The sequence below is a fragment of the Carassius auratus genome, chromosome 1 (assembly GCF_003368295.1).
Source record: "Carassius auratus strain Wakin chromosome 1, ASM336829v1, whole genome shotgun sequence".
Taxonomy (NCBI): Eukaryota; Metazoa; Chordata; class Actinopteri; order Cypriniformes; family Cyprinidae; genus Carassius; species Carassius auratus.
Window position 1 is genome coordinate 9,322,740 of NC_039243.1, and position 20,635 is coordinate 9,343,374.

Sequence of the window (20,635 nt, forward strand, 5' to 3'; positions counted from 1 at the left end):
ATTTATTTTTGATCAAATAAATGCAGCCTTTATGAACACAAGAGACTTCTTTAAAAAACATTACAAGTCTTACTGATCCCAAATTTTTGAACGGCAGTGTGTATATACATATATATGTAATATTGTTAATATATTTTAATATAGACTTAAATCTGCAAACAAGATGGTTGATTATTGTTTGAAAGTATTGAACTTGGTAAAGAAAAAAGCCTAATAATTTGATATATAAGCACATATTAGAGTTGTGTAATATTAAAGAGTGGATAATATAAAATATGCATCATTAAGAATAAATGTATTTAATGTTAATCACATAACTTTTTCAGTGAATCATCCTGTCATTGCAATTCAGATTCTCAGTCATGAATAGGGAAGAAGCAGATTTAGTTTGAGTTTCCTGTGATGTGCATCCCTGAAGGTTATGTTTGTAACAGCTGGTTATAAGTTTGTGTTCGCACTGCTTCCACAGAAGTGCTCCGAACGATATCCTTGTGAACTACAGGAGCTCACCAACACCAGGGAGTTCTTTAACAGGATGACCACCTTTCTTCAAAAACAGCAAAATCTCTGCCGGGAGACATCTACTATTGAGCATCAATCTACTACAACATGTGATTAAAATCATACTTTATTTAAACATTAGCATGAACAATAAGCTCATTTATCTATTCTCATTTTAAATTATACTACTTTTTTATTAATATTTATATCACATCAGTCTGAAAGTGTCACTATATTAAAGCTGTAAGAATGTTTTGTTAATGATTAACTGTGAATGCCTTAGAAGTGTACAGAATTTTACATTTTTTAAATGTTTTTTTTTTTAATCGTTTAATATCTAATGTATTGTTACATTAAAAACAATGATCAACAGAAATACTATGATTGGGTCTTATGTCTGATTTTATGACCCGGTCTGAAGGAAACCTGACGTCTGATCTCATTTTTGAACTTTGAGGGAGGAGCGCACATTGTTTGAGTTTGACTGAGGAGGGATTTCCTGTGCAAGTCCTTTGTGGTGCTGACCACGTCCACCACTGTCCCAGGAGACATGCATGACATTTACAAAAAAAAAAAACTCTAACAGAGCCTTAGTGTGTTTTTGACAGGAAGGAAAACGAGGCTGTGAGGAATCGAAGTAGTGTGTTCAATTGATTGTAATGTTAATTACTGATTAAACGTCTTGCCAGGTTAAAAAAAGGAAAGATTAGACAATTACATGACCTAGGACATTAATAGTGCCTTGCCACAACTCCAGACCTTTTCTCTGAATTTAGACTTTGCATTTCGCAATTCTATTATTTATTATTTTTCCCCGCCTCTGCCTTGAAAGGCAATTGCATGTTTTTTCTCACAATTGCATCACGAAATCTGACTTTATTCCTCTGAATTCTAAAATGACATCTTAAATTATTTTGTTTCCACCATGCAATAAAAAAATTAAAGGTATTGTGACTTTTTTGTCCACGCAATTGCGAATTTATATAATCAATTTCTGCATTCTCAATTGTAAACTTATACCTCACAATTGTGAGTTTACGTCTTGCACTTCTTTGATGGAAATCCATGTTTATATTTTGCTATTTTTTTATTATTGTTATTTTGTTTTATTTTTTTATATCTTGCAGTATTTTTTTGTCAGAATTGTATATCTCACATTTCTGCATTTATATCTCAGAATGGAAAGGGGGGAAAAAAAGTGCTAAATTGCAAGATGACAATTTTATTTATTTTTTTATCCCATGGTGGAGAAAAAGCTATCTTCACGGTCTCATTTTCATGCAGGTTACATTCAGTTTGACAAAAGTCTAAACTGTAATTTAGATGAATGTTAAAATAATGACTTGATTTCTGAATGTTTAATTTAGCTGCTTACCTTGATGCTACTGAGGGGGTTTGATGCTGCAGGTTGTTAACTTCCTCTGACCTTCGTTTCTGAAGGATCTGCAGCACTTCTGTACACGGATCATCATGAGATTTGAAACACCATCCAAGGTCAGCTTTGTGAGGAAAGCTGAGGACTGTGAATGAATGAGACTCTAAAATAGTGCTTAGTTAAAAACATCCATTTCTGGGTTATTTGGCCACCTGGTGCTGGGTAAATATCGGACAGAAGACATGCTGGGTTAATTTGACCCAGCTTGATGGCTTTTATACATTTACCCATTTGCGGTTTAATTTGCTTTTTCAGGCAACCATTGAAGGTTTTTCATTTTAATTAATAAAATTCACATCTCTTTAATATAGGACGAGCATTTTTTTAAATGGTCTTTTACAACCATAAAATCTTTAAAAACATTCAGTAAAGGTTTTAGGACCTGACAGCAGCAGCATGTGCAGCCGATGGGAATCTGTGGGAAGAAATCTGCTATCAGCAGGATTTTCCTGTTTATTCATGACTTATCTTATATTCATATTTGATAAGTTACAACAGAAACAGCTTTACCTCGTGCCATCTTGTCTGTCTGACATTTACAGTAAGTTTCAACATTGTCAAACGCGTAGCGTGACCGCAGCTGCAACAGTGTATACTGAATCAGTTTATAAGGTGCATCCCTAAATACAAAAGTATTCATTATTCTATGACATTTTGGAGGAGAAATAGTGCAAGTGGTGAGCATTCACACTGAAAAGTCTGAAAAGAAAACATGCATTTTAAAAACCCTGATGATGCATTTAAAGCAATCATGTAATGTAATGGACAGTAATCACGAAGTCAGCAAGCCCTTGAAGTGTGTTCTTTGAAGGGAACTCATTTGGTGAAGGTAATGTTTGACCAAATATTTACCCAACCTTGACAAAGCTGTGCATGTATGCAGCGTTCAGCATCAGTTGTTGCAAAAAACAAAACAAAAACAAATCCATGATAGCACTGTATAACTGATTTCGTCAGTATTGGGTAAGTTACTCAAAAAATTAATCCACTACAAAAGACTAATTACTTCTTTAAAATTGTAATTTGATTGCATTACTTAATGCATTTAAAAAGTAATCCGATTACTAATTACTTTTAAGTAACTTTCAAGTTCACCTTACTATTCAAGTTATCAAATTTAGAAAATAAACTACAAAGAGAAATCATAGCTCTTTCATCAATTTAATAATGACTGAAAAAATACACAGATCGACTGTTATTTTTATAGCCTACACTCCCAATATAGATTTTTTTTTTTTATGTTTGTAAAATAAAACAAATAGGGGGTATTTTCTGCATTTAGTCTCTGTGAATATCTTCCAGAAACGAGTCACTAAAATTAAAAAAATGAGCTGAAAAATACAATACAGTATATCTAAAGAAACCTTGAAGTGTTTATTATTAAATGATGTAAGTCATGTCAAAAACAACTATTCTCTGACAAAATAATCTGTATGAAACCAACGTGAGGTACAGTCTTTATCATCTGAGCGCACCTATAATGTGTCCACAGTAGCAATAACTGGGACTAAATGTCAAAAATGAATCTAATAATTATTTCCATATGTGCCCACTGACATCATAATGATTTCCATATGTGAAAACCGGTGCATGTGAAATTCAGCCATCAACTTTTGATCTGTCCTTGATGAAATAAGTTGTTTGCTCAGGCATTCAAACGTGTCCAGTGATTGTATGGACTGTTCCCATACATCCAAACTCATCTGTGGACGCATCTGCGTCGTTTGTGACCGTGGGATCAGGTTGTGTTATGTTCACACACTCTCTCTCTCTCTCTCTCTCTCTCTCTCTATGGGAGCTGTGATAAAAACAAGGACATGTTGATGAGGAAAAAAAGGATTAAACAATTTTATCAGTAAAACACGTATCACATGATGACAGTATTAAAAGATTCTCAAATATTAATGAAAAATGAAAACAAATCAATACAAAATATAAATTCCCCTTACATTATTTTGGGAGAGAAAGTCTTCCTCATGCAAGCATCAAGATTCTTCAAATGAGAGGTTTATAAAAAATGTTTCATGTTTAAACTTTAAATCAGTATCGTGCTCACCCTCACCCTCACCCTCTCATTTCTCTCTCTCTCTCACACACACACACACACACACACACACACACACATACATACATATATATATATATGATGTTAAAATTATCTTTACTATTCATATCTTTTCAATTTTTTAATATCAATTTAATATTCTTTTAGTTACATTTGTTATTTCTTTATTCACCCATAGATTTTGCAAGTCTCAAAACAAGAACAAACGTACAAAAACACAAACACAAACACACATGCAAACACAAATAAACAAACATACACGGAAACACAAACACTCAATCATACATGAACACAAACATACACACAAACACTCAAACAAACACAAATATGCAGAAGAACACAAACATCAATGCAAAATGCAAACCCAAACATGCACGCGAATGTAAGCACACACACACACACACACACACAGCAGTTAAACACTGAAACTTTTACGTTGTCTCATACAAACCTTTTACAAATAAAAATGTTTACCATCACACTTGTGCATCTCTACAAGATGATGTAAAGCAGTATGATTAAACACTGACGCAACTTTTGTTTTAACAATAAAGTTACATTTTGTAGATTTTTCAAACCTAAAACTATGATGCTCTAATGCAGGGGCAAGAAGTAGTCAAACGAGGCTCAATGTATGCATGGAGCTTACAAAGAGCTTTCTTTATGAATTAGACCGAAATTAGACTGAAAATCAGTTGTCATAAGGTTGTTTTCAACAAAAGTACTTTTTAAACAAGGCACTACAAACGTCTCACAGAACCTTTACGACAGATTAGACTTTCTCTCTCACTTAACAAATGGTATTATTACATTTTGATTTAGATTTGTGATGATAGAAATATCTTACTGATACAGATGTGTTAAGATGTTAACTATGTGTAAAGAAAAAAAATTGTTTAAAATTTAATATTTTTACTTTCATGTAGGATTCATGTCCACACTTTTTTCAAGTTTTTCAGAGTCCTGAGACAAATGAAAATAGAATGTATGAAACATTTTTTGCTTTAAGATATTTGCAATGACAGACTAAAAAGCTTTAGTTTGATTAAAACAATTGAGTATATACATTTCTCTCGAATACATATACGGTAACCAGCAAGTAGCCTAAATGAAACAGTATAAATAACCTCATAAATTCAGCATGATTCTAAAATATTAATCAATATAAAAGACTTCATTTTTATACTATATCTGACTTTCTCTTCAAAACACCACAAACTTTTTGTTGGGGAAAAACACAGTGTTATGTTTCTAAGGTAAGGATGCGTGTAGTTAAATCACATCTTTAACCTAAAACATTTTTCATTCAAGCTCTCTATCTTTCTGTGTGTGTGTGTGCGAGAACACTGGAGTTGGTTTCTGTGAGTGAGAGTGTCCTTGAGGTTTTTTTTCTACTTTCTATTTAGTTTTTGTTTGTGAGTAAAGTTTGTGGGGCGTTAGCTGACCTTTGGTCAGCGTGCTTCGAGTAATGGAGACAAACACAAGAGATTTTCTGTGTCACGGTTCATGAATTCACCGTCTCCTGCTGAGTTCATGTTACGTCATGTGGATTGTTTCATGTGGGTGTTGAAAAAAACAAAAGCTCATTCCAACTGCCTACTTAATGCCCTGTCTTTCGTCTCTTGTTTGTCAGATCGTTGTTTGAGGTCCTCATGGTTCATGTCTGTTCGTCCTTCAGCGTTCCTGCCTATGCTCAGTTTCCTGTTTCGGTCGCATCTGGATTACCGCCATCATCCACGGATCTATCACCATCACCACCTCCACCAACGCACTCAAGACACCCACTCACCTGTCTGTGCTGCCGTCGAGGTCCCTGCGTCACTCTCCAACATTCCTCTCAGAGCCCTTCCGCGTCACATCATGGTTCACGCCCTCAATGGACAGAAACTTCCAGTCATATCTCATGTCACTGAAGACATCACCCTCATCACATCAGGCAATCACTCTGAAACCATTTCCTTCCACATCCTTGACTCTCCTCTGGCACCCATAGTCCTCGGTCACCCCTGGCTCCTCCTCCACAACCCCAAAATAGACTGGTCCTCAAACTCCATTCTAACTTGGTGTAAAAGATGTCATGAGTCTTGTTTAGTGTCTGCCTGTCCTTCTGTTTCTATGTCTGTGTTACAGGAGGAGGCGGTGGATTTGTCTAACGTGCCCGCCGAGTACCTCCACCTGAAGGAAGTGTTCAGTAAGTCTCGTGCTGGTTCTCTTCCTCCGCATCGTCCCTACGACTGTGCCATAGAATTACTGTCAGGTAAGTCTCCGCCTAAAGGCAAATTACATTAACTTTCTGTTCTGGAAAGGGAGGCTATGGAGAAATATATTTCTGATTCTCTAGCTTTGAAGTTCATCCGCCCTTCCTCTTCTCCAGCGGGGGCGGGGTTCTTTTTTGTAGGGAAGAGGGATGGATCACTGCGACCTTGTATTGATTACCGGGGACTGAACAACATCACGGTAAAGAATACTTAACCTTTGCCGTTGATGTCTTCATCCTTCGAGAGGTTGCAGGGAGCGTCAATTTTCACAAAACTTGACTTACGTAATGCTTATCATTTGGTCCATATCAGGGAGGGGGATGAATGGAAGACCACTTTTAATACCCCCAGAGGGCACTTTGAATACTTGGTAATGCCCTTCGGGCTTTCCAACTCCCCAGCAGTCTTCCAGGCACTCATCAACGACGTGCTGCGAGATATGATTGATCAGTTCATATATGTCTACCTGGACGACATATAGATTTTTTCTTCTCTCCAGGAACATGTGCAGCACATCCGACGAGTGCTTCAGAGGTTTCTAGAGAATGGGCTTTTTGTCAAGGCAGAGAAATGCGAGTTTCATGCACAATCGGTTCCATTTCTAGGGTATGTTGTGTCGACTGAGGGAATATGCATGGATCCCGAGAAGGTTAAGGCTGTGGTAGAGTGGCCAAGTCCAGATTCCCGTTAGGCCCTACAGAGGTTTCTGGGGTTCGCCAACTTCTACCGGTGTTTTATTCGCAATTTCAGCCAACTAGCCACACCTCTGACTGCCTTGACCTCCGCCAAAACTATGTTCAGGTGGTCAGACACAGCCAAGGCTGTGTTTGCCAAACAGAAGAGCTGCTTTGTTTCAGCCCCTATCATGATCACCCCTGACCCAGCACATCAGTTTGTGGTGGAGGTCGATGCGTCGGAGGTGGGGGTAGGAGCGGTGTTATCTCAACGTTCTCCCTCAGACAACAAGGTCCACCCATGTGCATATTTTTCTTATCGTTTATCTCCTGCCGAACGAAATTATGATATTGGTAACTGAGAATTGTTGGCAGTCAACAATGTTAGACCACTGGTTAGAAGGATCGGGGGTTCCTTTTATTGTATGGACAGACCACAAGAATTTAGAATACATTAGCCCTGCCAAAAGGTTGAACTCCAGGCAGGCTCGGTGGGCACTTTTTTTCGGACGTTTTGATTTTACTATCTCGTACCGCCCGGGTTCCAAAAATATTAAACCCGATTCTGTGTCATGTATTTTTGACCGTTCCGAATGCCCGTCCACTCCCGAGTGTATTTTTTCTGAGACATTAGTGGTCTCCACACTCACATGGGAGATCGAATCGAAGGTAAAGACAGCCCTAGAAGGGGTAACGCCTCTGCCCGGGTGCCCACTTGCCCGGGTTGGCTTGCTCGGTTTGTGCCACTGGTAAGACTTCCAATCGACCCCCTGATGGGTTACTTCAACCGCTGCTGGTCCCTTCCAGACCCTGGTCCCACATTGCTCTAGATTTTATTACCGCCCTCCCGCCCTCCCAGGGCAACACGGTAGTTTTGACCGTGGTGGACCGGTTCTCGAAGGCTGCCCATTTTATTCCCTTGCCCAAATTACCCTCAGCCAAGGAGACAGCGTTGACCGTTGTAGATCATGTCTTTCGTTTACATGGCCTCCCGATAGACGTGGTTTACGACAGGGGACCCCAATTTGTGTTTCATCTGGGGTTTCATCCCCAGAGCAATGGTCAAACCGAGAGAGCCAAACAAAATTTGGAAAGGGTGTTGCGATGTTTGGTTTCCAAGAATCCTTCCTCCTGGAGCCAATAATTGTCTATGATGGAGTACGCCCACAATACCTTACCAATATCAGCTACGGGCCTATCTGAATTTGAGTGTAGTATAGGTTACCAGCCACCTATTTTCCCCAGTCTGGAATCCAAAGTCACGGTCCCCTCCGTTCACGCCTTCGTCCAGAGGTGTCACCGCACTTGGACTAGAGCCCGCGAGACTCTACTCCAAGTGGGGGCGCACACTAAGGCTAAAGCCGATCGCCACCGCATCAGGTGTGCATCACGCATGAATAAAGCTATACAGGTGCAACTCAATAAATTAGAATGTTGTGGAAAAGTAATTCAACTCAAATCGTGAAACTCATGTATTTAATAAATTCAATCCACACAGACTGAAGAAGTTTAAGTCTTTGGTTCTTTTAATTGTGATTATTTTGGCTCACATTTAACAAAAACCCACCAATTCACTATCTCAACAAATTAGAATACTTCATAAGACCAATAATTTTTTTTTTTTTTGAGAATTGTTTGCCTTCTGGAAAGTATGTTCATTTACTGTATATGTACTCAATACTTGGTAGGGGCTCCTTTTGCTTTAATTACTGTCTCAGTTCAGTGTGGCATGGAGGTGATCAGTTTGTGGCACTACTGATGGAAACCCAGGTTTCTTTGACAGTGGCCTTCAGCTCATCTGCATTGTTTGGTCTCTTGTTTCTCATCTTCCTCTTGACAATATCCCATAGATTCTCTCTGGGGTTCAGGTCTGGTGAGTTTGCTGGCCAGTCAAGCACACCAACACCATGGTCATTTAACCAACCTTTGGTGCTTTTGGCAGTGTGGGCAGGTGCCAAAGCCTGCTGGAAAATTAAATCAGCATCTTCAAAAAGCTGGTAAGCAGAAGGAAGCATGAAGGGCTCCAAAATGTCTTGGTAAACATGTACAGTGACTTTGGATAAAAAAAAAACACATTGAACTGACACCAGCAGATGACATTGCACCCCAAATCATCACAAACTGTGGAAACTTAACACTTGACTTCAAGCAACTTGGGCTATTAGCTTCTCCACCCTTCCTTCAGACTCTAGGACCTCTAGGAAAACTTGCTCTCATCTGACAAGAGGACTCAACATTCTGTTAACATGCTTGTATACAGCACTCTGTGAACAGCCAGCTTCTTCTTTCAATAATTGTCTTCTGGACAACTGTCAGATCAGCAGTCTTCCCCATGATTGTGGTACCTAGTGAACCAAATTGAGAAACCATTTTGAAGGCTCAGGAAACCTTTGCATGTGCTTTGAGTGGATTAGCTGATTGGCATGTCACCATATTCTAATTTGTTGAGATCGTTGGGGTTTTGTTAAATGTGAGCCAAAATCATCACAATTAAAAGAACCAAAGATTTAAACTACTTCAGTCTGTGTGCATTGAATTTATTTAATACACAAGTTTCACAATTTGAGTTGAATTAAGCCGCATTTCCACCGCATGAACTTCACCCAGGAACTAGGGACTTTGGGCTGGTACTCAGTGTGTTTCCACCACAGGAACCAGGAAGTAAATAAAGTTCCGGGTAAAAAATGCCCCTCAGAAAAGTCCCTGCTGGTGAGGTAGTACTTTTTCAAAGTTCCGGGACCTTTCGGGGGCGGGACTTGGACGCTAAAAATCCTGATCGGTTGAGTTCACCCAGCATTGTGATTTCAACCACCATTTATTCTGATCATTTTCAAAATATTACTGTTATTGTGTCATGAAATGTAATTTTAAAAGTATTTCAGGCAAGAATGTAGTTGTTTAAAACTCAAATCTGCGGTTTATTTATAAAGACAGCACCTATTTAAAAATGTGATTTCGGAGACATTCAGAGTTTATGTATCCACCTAGAGCTGTCTCACCTCGGCTAGACCTTCTGATATGTGCCGCTGGTTCTGATGTCTCTTTAGTGGTTAAACATGAGATATAATTCAGGTAAATCTAACAGGTAATCTTTGGTCTTTATTCAATTTATCTACATGTTCAAATAAAAATAAAAAGAGGCAATTGATATAATATTTTGTTTCATTGTAAATATATAATTGTTTGCATTTTTATGCAAATCTTTATAGAGTGGAGCTATGTGATCGAGAACTAATAGAAACACTTTTTCAGGATCTTCCTTTGCACATGAACAAATTGACTGCTGGAATTAAAGACCTGTTTTCAGGCAAGGCTCTGGGTTTAGATGGCTTAACTGCAGAATTGTATCAGTTTATTTCAGTTTTGGCCAGTCATTGGAGAAGACTTATTCTTACTTTTTTTTTGATATTGGCACTTTACCACTGAGCCTACGGACAGCAGTTATCACCTTGATGCCCAAGAAAGGTGAAGATTTTGGTTTTGGTTCTTCAATTCTTTCTTGCGTGCAATTGTTGTATACTGACATTTATAGTATTTTGAAAATAATTGGTTCACTCACAATAACTTTTCTAGTTGGCAGAGGCATGTGGCAAGGGTGTAGTATATGTCAGGCATTTTATATGCCAATGTCATTGAACTTTTGGTAACTACCTGGGGCATCAACATTGTGGAATTTCAGCTGTGGGTTTTTCTACTTTAGAGTTTTTATGTTAAACTCATTGTTTACGCTGATGATATCACTGTGTTCATTAGATCAAATGATCTTCACAGATCTGAGATCTATCAAAAAGCCTCTTCAGCTCGAGTCCACTGGGAAAAAAGTACATCTTTGTTATTAGGCCAGTGGGAGGAAGAAGGCATTTCAAAACTTCCTCAGCGCTGCCCCTGGAGTTCAGAGGGCTTTAAAGTGCTGGGGCTATCCTTGTAACAGAGCAATACATGGAAAAAAATTGGGAAGGCCTCTATGAAAGGTGGCTGGGCACTTACAGAAATGGAGATGAATCTTATAGGGGGATGGTTCTCGCAGAATCAATGCTATGGCATTGTTTGACTGTTATTGAGGTTTGACTAAAGTGGGACACTTGATTAACTTAGACTCAAAAGAGTGGAGTTCAGCAGAAGAGATTGCCAGGCAGGTTGAACTGAGGTCTGTGAGGGTGTGGGCTTGAAAGATGCTCTTCCTCCTACTCTTATGCCGTTATTGAATTTTTCTTTAGAGAGTGGGCCTATACAGTTACATTTTCCTAAATTAAGTGTGTCAGCTGAAGTCTGCCCTGAAGTCATTTGGGTTGGAAAGCTGTCAATTTTGAGAGATTAAAGGGGCTACATTTTCAAACATTTGGGAAAAAAAGATATATATCAGTTGTGTGTAAAAACTGCTTATTTTAAAGAGCTTCATGAAAGATGTGATACAAAATGGAGAGAAAAACTTGCAGTTACAGATTGTATTTCTCCTTCTTGGAGGCTGTTTTATAAAAGTCCCCTTCCAAAACGTTCAGGTGATTTACAGTGGAGAATAGTGCATTGTGTGCCAACTACAAATGTTTTTGTTTCCAAGTTTACCTTGTTTTGTAATGTTTGCAATGTAATCTTCTGCCCTTTTGTCATTTCTGTAATAGTCATGAAACGGTTTTTCATGTTTTCATTGGATGTTCATGGTTGGTGCCACGTTTTGCATTGTTGGGTAGGCAAGAAAGGGCAAGGGACGTTTATTTATATAGCACATTTCGTACACAATGGTAATTCAAAGTGCTTTATATAAAAGAAAGTAAAATAATCATGAAGAAAAATAATCACAAAAATAAAACAAGCAATTTAAAAACTTTGAAAATGATAAAAAAACGCACTTAAAAGAATTTAAGACCGTTTAAAAATAGAGAATTATTTTACTTAAAATACAGTGCAATACATAAAATACAGTGCAAGCAGTTCGGACATCGCATAGGGATCATTCAATACATGCACAGCTAAACAGATGAGTGCTGAGTCTAGATTTAAAAGTGGCTAATGTTTTAGCACATCTGATCTCTTCTAGAAGCTGGTTCCAACTATGGGAGGCATAATAACTAAAAACAGCTGTCTAATAGTCTTCTTAGTCACTGCTTTGACATGACTACTGAAACTAAGGTCTGTCTCCTGAATCACACCAAGATTCCTGACTTGATATTTAGTTGTTTGACCCCTAGAGTCAAGGTATGCATTCACCTTGAAAACTTCATATTTGTTTCCAAATGCAATGACTGTTTTTTCCCTGTTTAACTGAAGAAAGTTCTGGCACATCCAGATGTTAATTTCATCAATGCATTGGCAGAGGGAGTCAATGGGGCTGTTGTCATTTGGAGATAAGTCTAGGTAAATCATCAGCATAGCTGCAATAGGCAATTTGGTTCTTTCTCATTATTTGACTTAGTGGAAGCATATACAGGCTAAACAAGAGTGGTGCTAGAATCAAGCCTTGTGGGACTCCGCATGTCATGGACGTCCACTTAGACTTATGCTCTCCTAGACTCACATAATAGCCTCTGCCTTCTAAGTATGACCTGAACCATTTGAGTACCATCCCAGTAAGTGTGACCCTGTTTTCCAGTCTTTGTAGAAATATATTATGATCAACAGTGTCAAACGCAGCACTGAGATCTGGCAATACCAGAACTGATATTTTGCCAGAATCCGAATTTAAGCAAATATCATTTATTATCTTAATGAGTGCTGTCTCTGTGCTGTGATAGTCAGAAACCAGATTGAAAATGGTCCAGGTATCCATTTGAGTTTAAGTATTCATTCAGATGATTTAAAAACTACCTTTTCTATAATGCCTATTAAAGAAAGATTTGATGTTGGTCTAGAATTGCTCAAAATGGTGTTGTCAAGATTGATCTTTTTCAGAGGGGGCTTAACAACTGCAGTTTTCAGGTAGTCTGGAAAAGTCCCAGAAAGAAGTGAGGCATTCACTATTTCTAAGAGATTCGTTTCTAAACAGTTTAGCACACTTTTGAAAAAAGATGTAGGAAGTGTGTCAAGATAGCAGGTTGACGATTTTAGGCGCTGCACTATTTCTTCCAAAATGTTGCTATCATTTTCTTCAAAAATAGACATAGTATCTTTTTGATATCTGTCTGACCTCTGCATAACTTCAGTATGTGCTAATCGCCTTCCTGATATTTATGATCTTCTCAGAAAAGAAGGAAGCCAACTAATTGCATTTGCTGTCTGAGCATTTCACTGGGAATCTGATTTAGGGGGGTTTCTCAGTCTCTCAACAGTAACAAAAGGAGTGCAAAGTTACTATTTATAAGGTTTGAGAAGAATCTCTGTCTAACTGTGGCTTGTTCCACACTGAAAGCACAAAGGCTGTCTTTATAGATGCTAAAGTGAATTTCAAGTTTCGTCCAGATTCCTCCAGATCTGGTCAGCTTTTCTGCATTGTCTTTTCATACTATGAATTGCTGTTGATTTTCTCCAAGCTGACTTTTGTCTGTTTGTTTTCTTCATGACTATTATTGGAGCAATATCATCAATAACATTCTTAACCTTTGAGTTAAAGAAATCAAGGAGGAGATCAACAGAGATAGATATAGAAAAATATAGATATATAGAAAGATATAGCCTCCATAAATAGCACACTAGTGTTCTCGTTAATGCATCTCTTTCTGACAGAGACAGATTATTGGATTATTGGAGGATGGGATTTGGGATTTTAACAAAACATTTTTTTTATATATGGCTGTAGGTATTCTAAACTAAACAAGGAATGATGTAAGGGAGCCAATTTTATAATTGGACAAGAAAAATTAGCTATTTGGAAGAAAAGCAGACTTGCTCTTGAAGGACGAATTGTTAATGTTCATAGTTTACAGCATTAGCTGAATCAAGAATAAGGAAACATGGCTGAATTGATGTACAAATTGTGTAAATAGTGGTTCATTTGTGTATGTGAAGATGTCTCTTTATCATTTATATGGTGAATATTGTTCATAGTGTTGTTATATAAGTGGTCTTTTGCCAGTAAATAAAGCAGTCTTTTGATCGAATAAAAACTTTTTTAAACATCTCTCTCTCTGTCACACACACACACACACACACACCCGAGCACGATTATCCCCCCTCCCCACTCTCCCGCTGGCCTGCCGGAGCACACTTACGTCATGCTTAACGGAGAAAACCACTTTCGCTAATATTCTGCTGAATAATTAATAATAATAATTAATTTATAATTTATGCCTTGCATTGATTTTCACTTGTATGTATCACCAAAAATGTTTACGGAGACAGCTGAGGTTAATGAAATAATGTGCAGCTTTACGAAAGCTTTTTTTGCAAAGTGCATGTCCTGTTCATCAATAAGGTAAGTACCAGAGCCCTTACAAACCTAAATATACTTGATTTAATTAAATGTATAGAAAAGTGTAGTGTAATTGTAGTTATAGAATATGTTTGAGGTTGTAATGATGACAGTAGTGCACACGAAATAGTATCTGTTCCGTGCTCCGGCGTGGTTAGCGCTCACAATGCATTCCTACCCAACCGGTCAAGGGCCGGCTAAACGAACCTCGCAGGTGCACGGCACTGAGTGCTCACACTAGTCAAATGAGCAGGGCTTAGGGGGTCAAACGTGCTCGGGTAAGGGTACGACAAACCGCATAGCGTGAGTATACCCTGAAAGATTCCTAAATGCATGTACTTTAGGAAGGCCAAATAAAAAGTGCTTTAGCTTTCACCTAGATACACACAGCATTTCCTTGACATGACTGTTTCAACACTAACTGCGGTCACTGAAACCACGCCTTTTTCCTTTGTGTGAACATTTTGGCAGCATTACGCAAATATTTCCACATAGTGACGTAAACGTGGGGGGCGTGTTTAAATAAACCGTATTAGGGAGCGTGGTCTTAACCTTGATAAAGAATATCTCTTTCTCTCTTTGGATTTGAGACTTTAGTCTTTGCAACTTTACAGATCTTTATGCGCCAAGAGGTTGTAACACTCAAAAGAGAAAAGAAAAAATTTGGTTGCACTTTATTTTACAGTACGTGTACTAACATGTACTTATAGTGTACTTACAGTGTATTTATCTAAGAAAGTTCTGGTAACACAAGATAACTACATGGGGTAGGGTTAGGTTTAGGGTAGCTTCAGGGTTAGTACCTAGTTATTACATAGTTATTGTAATTACTATAATAAGTACATTGTATGTACATGAGGAACAGGACTGTAAAATAAAGTGCTACCAAAAATTTTAATTGCATAATATGAGCCCTTTAATAAAACATGATCTAATAGGAGGACATTTTTATTTATTGTTAGCTTTGGGGTTTGTTTTATCCCTGCTATCCACTACCCACAAAGGGCGAATTCAAAACAGAAGTCAGCAAGCCCTACTTCCTTCGAACAGCAGAGGCCTTGAAGTGTGTTATTTAAAGGGAAGTCATCTGGCTAAGGGAATGACTGACCAAATATTTACCCAACCTTAACAAAGCTGTGCGTGCATGCAGCATTCAGCAGCGAACGTGAAGTACAACACGTTTCTGGATCAACATCCTTGTTGATCCTGGAACAACATTCCAATCAACCAATCAGAACTGAAATATAACCTTTCGGGAAATATCTGTTTTAGGCATACAATCACCCTTGTTAATCAGCTATCATTTCCCACTGATTTGAGGAATACATTTTGGAAAGGGTTAGGGTTAAATCTGTTTTTTTGTTTTGTTTTTTTTTACCATAAAAATCATCAAAAGATGCTGATTCAGGAACATGTCTTATTTGGCAAAATCACAGCGACCTCATTCAGCACTCAATCAGTTGTTGCAAAAGAAAAAAATACTATTATTGTATTTAAATATGATCTAATTGTGTCTTATTTAGCTTACTATTATACTTTCTCAAACTTAACTTGTTTACACTACCATCTTAAATCATATTTTTATCACTGATAATTTTCTATCATATTAAAGTAAGGATAAATTTAATATACCCACTTTTAGAGAGAGCACGTGTTTCTTAAGGCTATGCAAACAATTAATTTTGACTTATTCTTAACCTTTGCAGTACATCACGTCCAGTCAGGGAGGCAGATAACACTTCAAATGAAACACTTCATTTGATCTAAGTCTGTTAAGTCCATGAGAAAGTAGTGTGTTTTATTTGTTATTTTAGCGTTCATTATGGTGCTCGCGATCAGGCCCTTTGTTCCTTGATAAGCATCTAAAAACAGCTCAAATTCACAAATAAATGCTGTCAATAGCGGCTTTTGATAAACTTTTTAGCACGAACAGAGCGAGTGTTCATGTACAGCTCCAAGTTGGCAGCATATTGAGAGAATATTATGTAAACGTAATGTTCACCGAGTGCAAAAGCAAGCTGAAAGATGTAATGGAAATAAGTCCAACAATCAAGTCTGGAAAAACTTAAAGTGAAATGGCTTTATATACCAACACGAATATAAAACATACAGTACACACCTTCAGAAATACTTCAGTACAAAAAGAAACCAATTACAACAAAAGAACAATCTGTGGTCATGAGACACATATAGACAGACATGTGATGAATGTCAACTGATACGACAGGCCTGCAATCCATTTACTTGGCATTCAAAGCTACAAATTCCTGCAAATCGCGCGCTTTTCGCTTTGGAAAGAAAACATTTGTACACATTACACGTAAATAATGAATATTTACTATGTTATTTACATGTAAATAATGTTCACATTGAGTATTTTAAAATTGTTTTTAAATAATGCACTGCATTCATTTCTTGAAACAATTAAATTAACAATTAAAGAACATGTCCTTTACAGTAGGCCTTTTGTTTTAATATATTCAACAAAAAAAAGCGTTTCTGTTCCTGTGTGCGTGTGTGTGAATATGTACAGCAGGGTCCAAGAGTCTGAGATTTTATTATTACCATAAAATGGTGAGGGGAAATTCAAACATTATGTATTAAAAGAAGTATTTGGTATATGAAGTGCTGCTGTCATTAAATTATATTTCAAAATAAAATATATTATTAAATGCTCCCCATCCCTCCTGGATTTTCTAAATTACATTTCTAAGTTAATTCTGAATCCCAGATTTCAATGTGTATATACAGTGTGTTCAGGAGTCCACCTTGCCGTATGTCCCTTCAGGTGGCCGGTAGTATTTGGGAAAGGCCATCAGCTGGAGCATGTTGAAAGCGTATTTTCGGCACTTTATATTCTTTTGCACATTCTCAATCCGGCAGCCTTCTCTGATGAGGGGAAAATGAAAAACAGAAAGGAAAGGAATGATAATGATAATAATGATGAGGATGAACTCATATAAGAGCCAAAGCAACAATGAAAAGGCCAGAGATTCAACACCTCAATTATGAAAGCATAATGCAACAGATAACTGTGACATTCATGCTGCATTTAGAGCGTGTCAAAAACAAATAAACACATCTTCACTTCCTTCTGACAAAAAACACATGCAGCTGCTAAAATACTTTCCATTTAAGATCAGAATACCGTTCCAAACCCGCATGTGACATTATCTTTCAAAGAGATAAATAAAAAGGCTGTCAGACATGAGGGTTTGAACCATTAAATATTATCAAGTGCTCAAAATGAAATGACTTATTTCGTTAGTAGTCTTATAACAAATACCTAAGGAAGCACGTTTCTCCCATAGGATTAAAAATAAAATAATAATAAAAATAAAAAAGGTAAATGTTACTTTGTAACTCACAATTCTAACCTTTTCTTAGAATTCAGAGAGAAAAAAGTCTGAATTATGAGATAAAAACTGAAAAATGTCAAATATAAACTCAGAATTCAGAAATATTTCGTATTTTAATGCCTTGGCAAAAACGGGCTTCCATAAATACCTGTAAACATAGTCACTCCCAAATGAAAATCAGAAATCAAAGTGTTATTGGTGAAGACAGAGAGAATCACTGGAGGAAGCAAGTAAGAAGTTAGACGCAGCTCGGTTATGCCATAATCAGCAGTTTATTGGTATTTGGCAAGCAAAAAAACAAGACTTAAAATGAGCCACACCACCAGCAGGTGGGAGCTGACAAGCAGAAGGGCGATTGGATAGAAGTGGCGGGACGCCGGCTTGTTAGTAGCTACGGAGCCCACTTCAGGGTCGTCCCATTGGGCAACCTCTCCCGGGGCCAAGAGACCGCTGAGCCGAAACGAGAGAGAGAGAGAGAAGCAAACACACAAACACATTCAACAAGACGTCTGGTTAATAGGTCAGTACACACACACAAACAAATTCAAGAAAAGGTTAATTGTTTAGTCTGGTCTGTGAGACTCACACAAAAACATTCAACAAAACCCTAATAGAATGCACAATAATAATAAATTGTGCCGGAAATTCATTAATTTGGATTGGAGGCCACAAATATCAGAAGCAAAGGATTCTCATTAAATTCAGGTCTATTAATGGTCGTTGAATGTCTGTGTTTTTCCACTGATGCTGACAGAAGAGCAAACTACAATAGTGGATCTATCACGTAAACAAATCCAAATTGCATGTGCTGAGAAAGACAGATTGGGCAAAGCAAAAGATGATACAGATGTCCTTCTGCTGAGTTGTGCACAAAAACAAACATACAGCGCAACAAATCTGGTTTGATTCTCAAACAAACCAGTCTCACAAATTTCTATAAAACAATAAAGCTGACAAAGTGAATTTATATGAATAAAACATCTAGTAATGGATCTCCAGATGCACACAAAGGTCAGTCGAGGTGACACACGGATATTCTTTTGAAAAGGGATGAGCTTGGTTTTTGCCCCAGAATAACAAAATGTCACACTGTTGAGGGAATGTCACACAAGTTGACACGCTTCCACATTTATCAGCTCAACTTTCTATTTTGGCAATTTCCGTAGACCGGTTCTGCCACTGCAAAACAAACAAACTCGAAGCCTCCAGGGCATCAACACCCAGCACTAATAACTAACAGGAGAATAGCAATCAAGCCACACAGCCATGAGCATCTTCAGCACGGTCTTACGTCTTTCTGGGGTTTTGGGAAGAACACATGCAAATCATTGTCCATATAGTCTCTTGAAACAAAATGAATGCCTCATGATAACATTTCGAATGTTAAAAAATTACAAGAACTCACATTTCCTCCATGCCGAAAACAAGAGCAAAATATTTTTGCATGCAATGCGTTTTGTAAATTCTGTTCATGATGCAAGTTAAAGTGTTTTTACAAGTTCAAGTTATTTTTCCTTGAAGCCTTGTGAACAATGCTTTTTGTATATGAGGTTTGTTTACATTGGAAACAGTAGATGAGGAAACACCGGAGATCATCCTGCACCGGGGTGGATCTAGAAAACCACTGTTAGTGGGGCGTGAGGACTCTGAGGGGCGGCAACACCAACGCAAACAAAGCATGCTTAAGTACAAAGAGTTTATTTATGTAGCCTAGTTGGATGATACATAAGTCACGTTTTCATGCATCAAGTTTATAAGCAACGATTAAAGCACAGCTGCTAAAATAAGTTACAGAAAACATGGCTTATTTAGATTTTATACTGGGATAAATGAATAGCTAATTTATAAAAATAAAAATAAAAAATGATGAAGGAACGGAAATATTTGAAGAGTAAAGCAAATTAATGAGATTACTCTAATTTTCCATGCTCAAATCAATTATTGGTGTTAAATGAGTAGTGGCAGAATAATTGCTGAAAGTGTTTGAAAGTGCGCAAAATAAATAAATTGTATAAATAGAAGGAACTTTTATTTTATTTTTCAGAATGTATTATAGAAACAATATTTTTAGAGAATGAAATAACGGTTATAGTAAGAACATTTCACTGATTTATTCATTTTTTCCACTGAGCATGTTGCATTGCATTCTGGAATTGATGACAAAATGATCTAATTTTAATGTAAAAAATTTAACTTTTTGAAACGGAGCCTTTGTTGGGAACATTTAGGATATAACTGGTACATTGTGAATGCAGTAGTAGTGAAATTTCCTTTTTGTTCCTTACAGGATCAGGATGTAAATATGAGCTGCTGACAGTGGAAGATCCACAAGGCTTCTTACAAAGTGCTCTTTTAAATGCTCTTTTGTGTCAAACGCTTCCTGCCGCCTGTATTCAACCATCTCAACACAGGCTACATGTGAGATTCATGGGATATCAACAGATGTCGAACTCTTCAGTACTGGGTCACAACAGGAAGCAATATTTCACATTTTTCACATAGTTTGGCTTCCTGCATCAGTTAATCTTCACCCAGAGTTTACACTGGCTTAGATTTTAACCAAACTAGAGATGGGGTATCTGTTTCAGAACATATGTATATACAAATATTTAAATGCATCATGGGCAAATTTTGCTGCATGTTTTTCTGTGCACAACACAAGCAGAACGGACGCACTGGTATAGCCTTCAAGTGTAATGTTAAAAGGAATAGTTCACCCCAAAATGACAAGTTTGCTGAAAAACTACTCACCCTCAGGCCATCGGAGATGTAGATGAGTTTGTTTGTTCATAGGAACAGATTTGGAGAAATGTAGCACTTGTTCACCAGTGGATGGGTGCCGTCAAAACAGCTGATAAACACATCAAAATAATCCACAAGTAATCCACAAAACTCCTGTCAATCAGTTCATGTCTTATGAAACGAGAAGCTTCGTGTTTGTAAGAAAAGTCCATCTCCTGTTGTCCTCTCACATCGAAATCCACCCACATGTATTTTTTTT

At 37.5% G+C, this 20,635-nt stretch overlaps 1 protein-coding gene across 4 annotated transcripts in view; it reads right to left on the minus strand.

Annotated features, from left to right (window-relative positions):
* Positions 1 to 16,335: 16,335 nt before the first annotated feature.
* inpp4b (inositol polyphosphate-4-phosphatase type II B) overlaps positions 16,336 to 20,635 on the minus strand; it is a 101,399-nt gene continuing 97,099 nt past the window's right edge. The window contains exon 20 of one of the 4 annotated variants that reach the window (XM_026230246.1): positions 16,336 to 17,164. In XM_026230246.1, the coding sequence (XP_026086031.1) occupies positions 17,032 to 17,164 (133 nt within the window). In that variant the 3' untranslated portion in view covers positions 16,336 to 17,031. Of the gene's footprint in view, positions 17,165 to 17,725; positions 18,085 to 20,635 lie in introns of those variants that run through there. The other 3 variants (XM_026230220.1, XM_026230237.1, XM_026230277.1) reach the window with 3 other exon arrangements.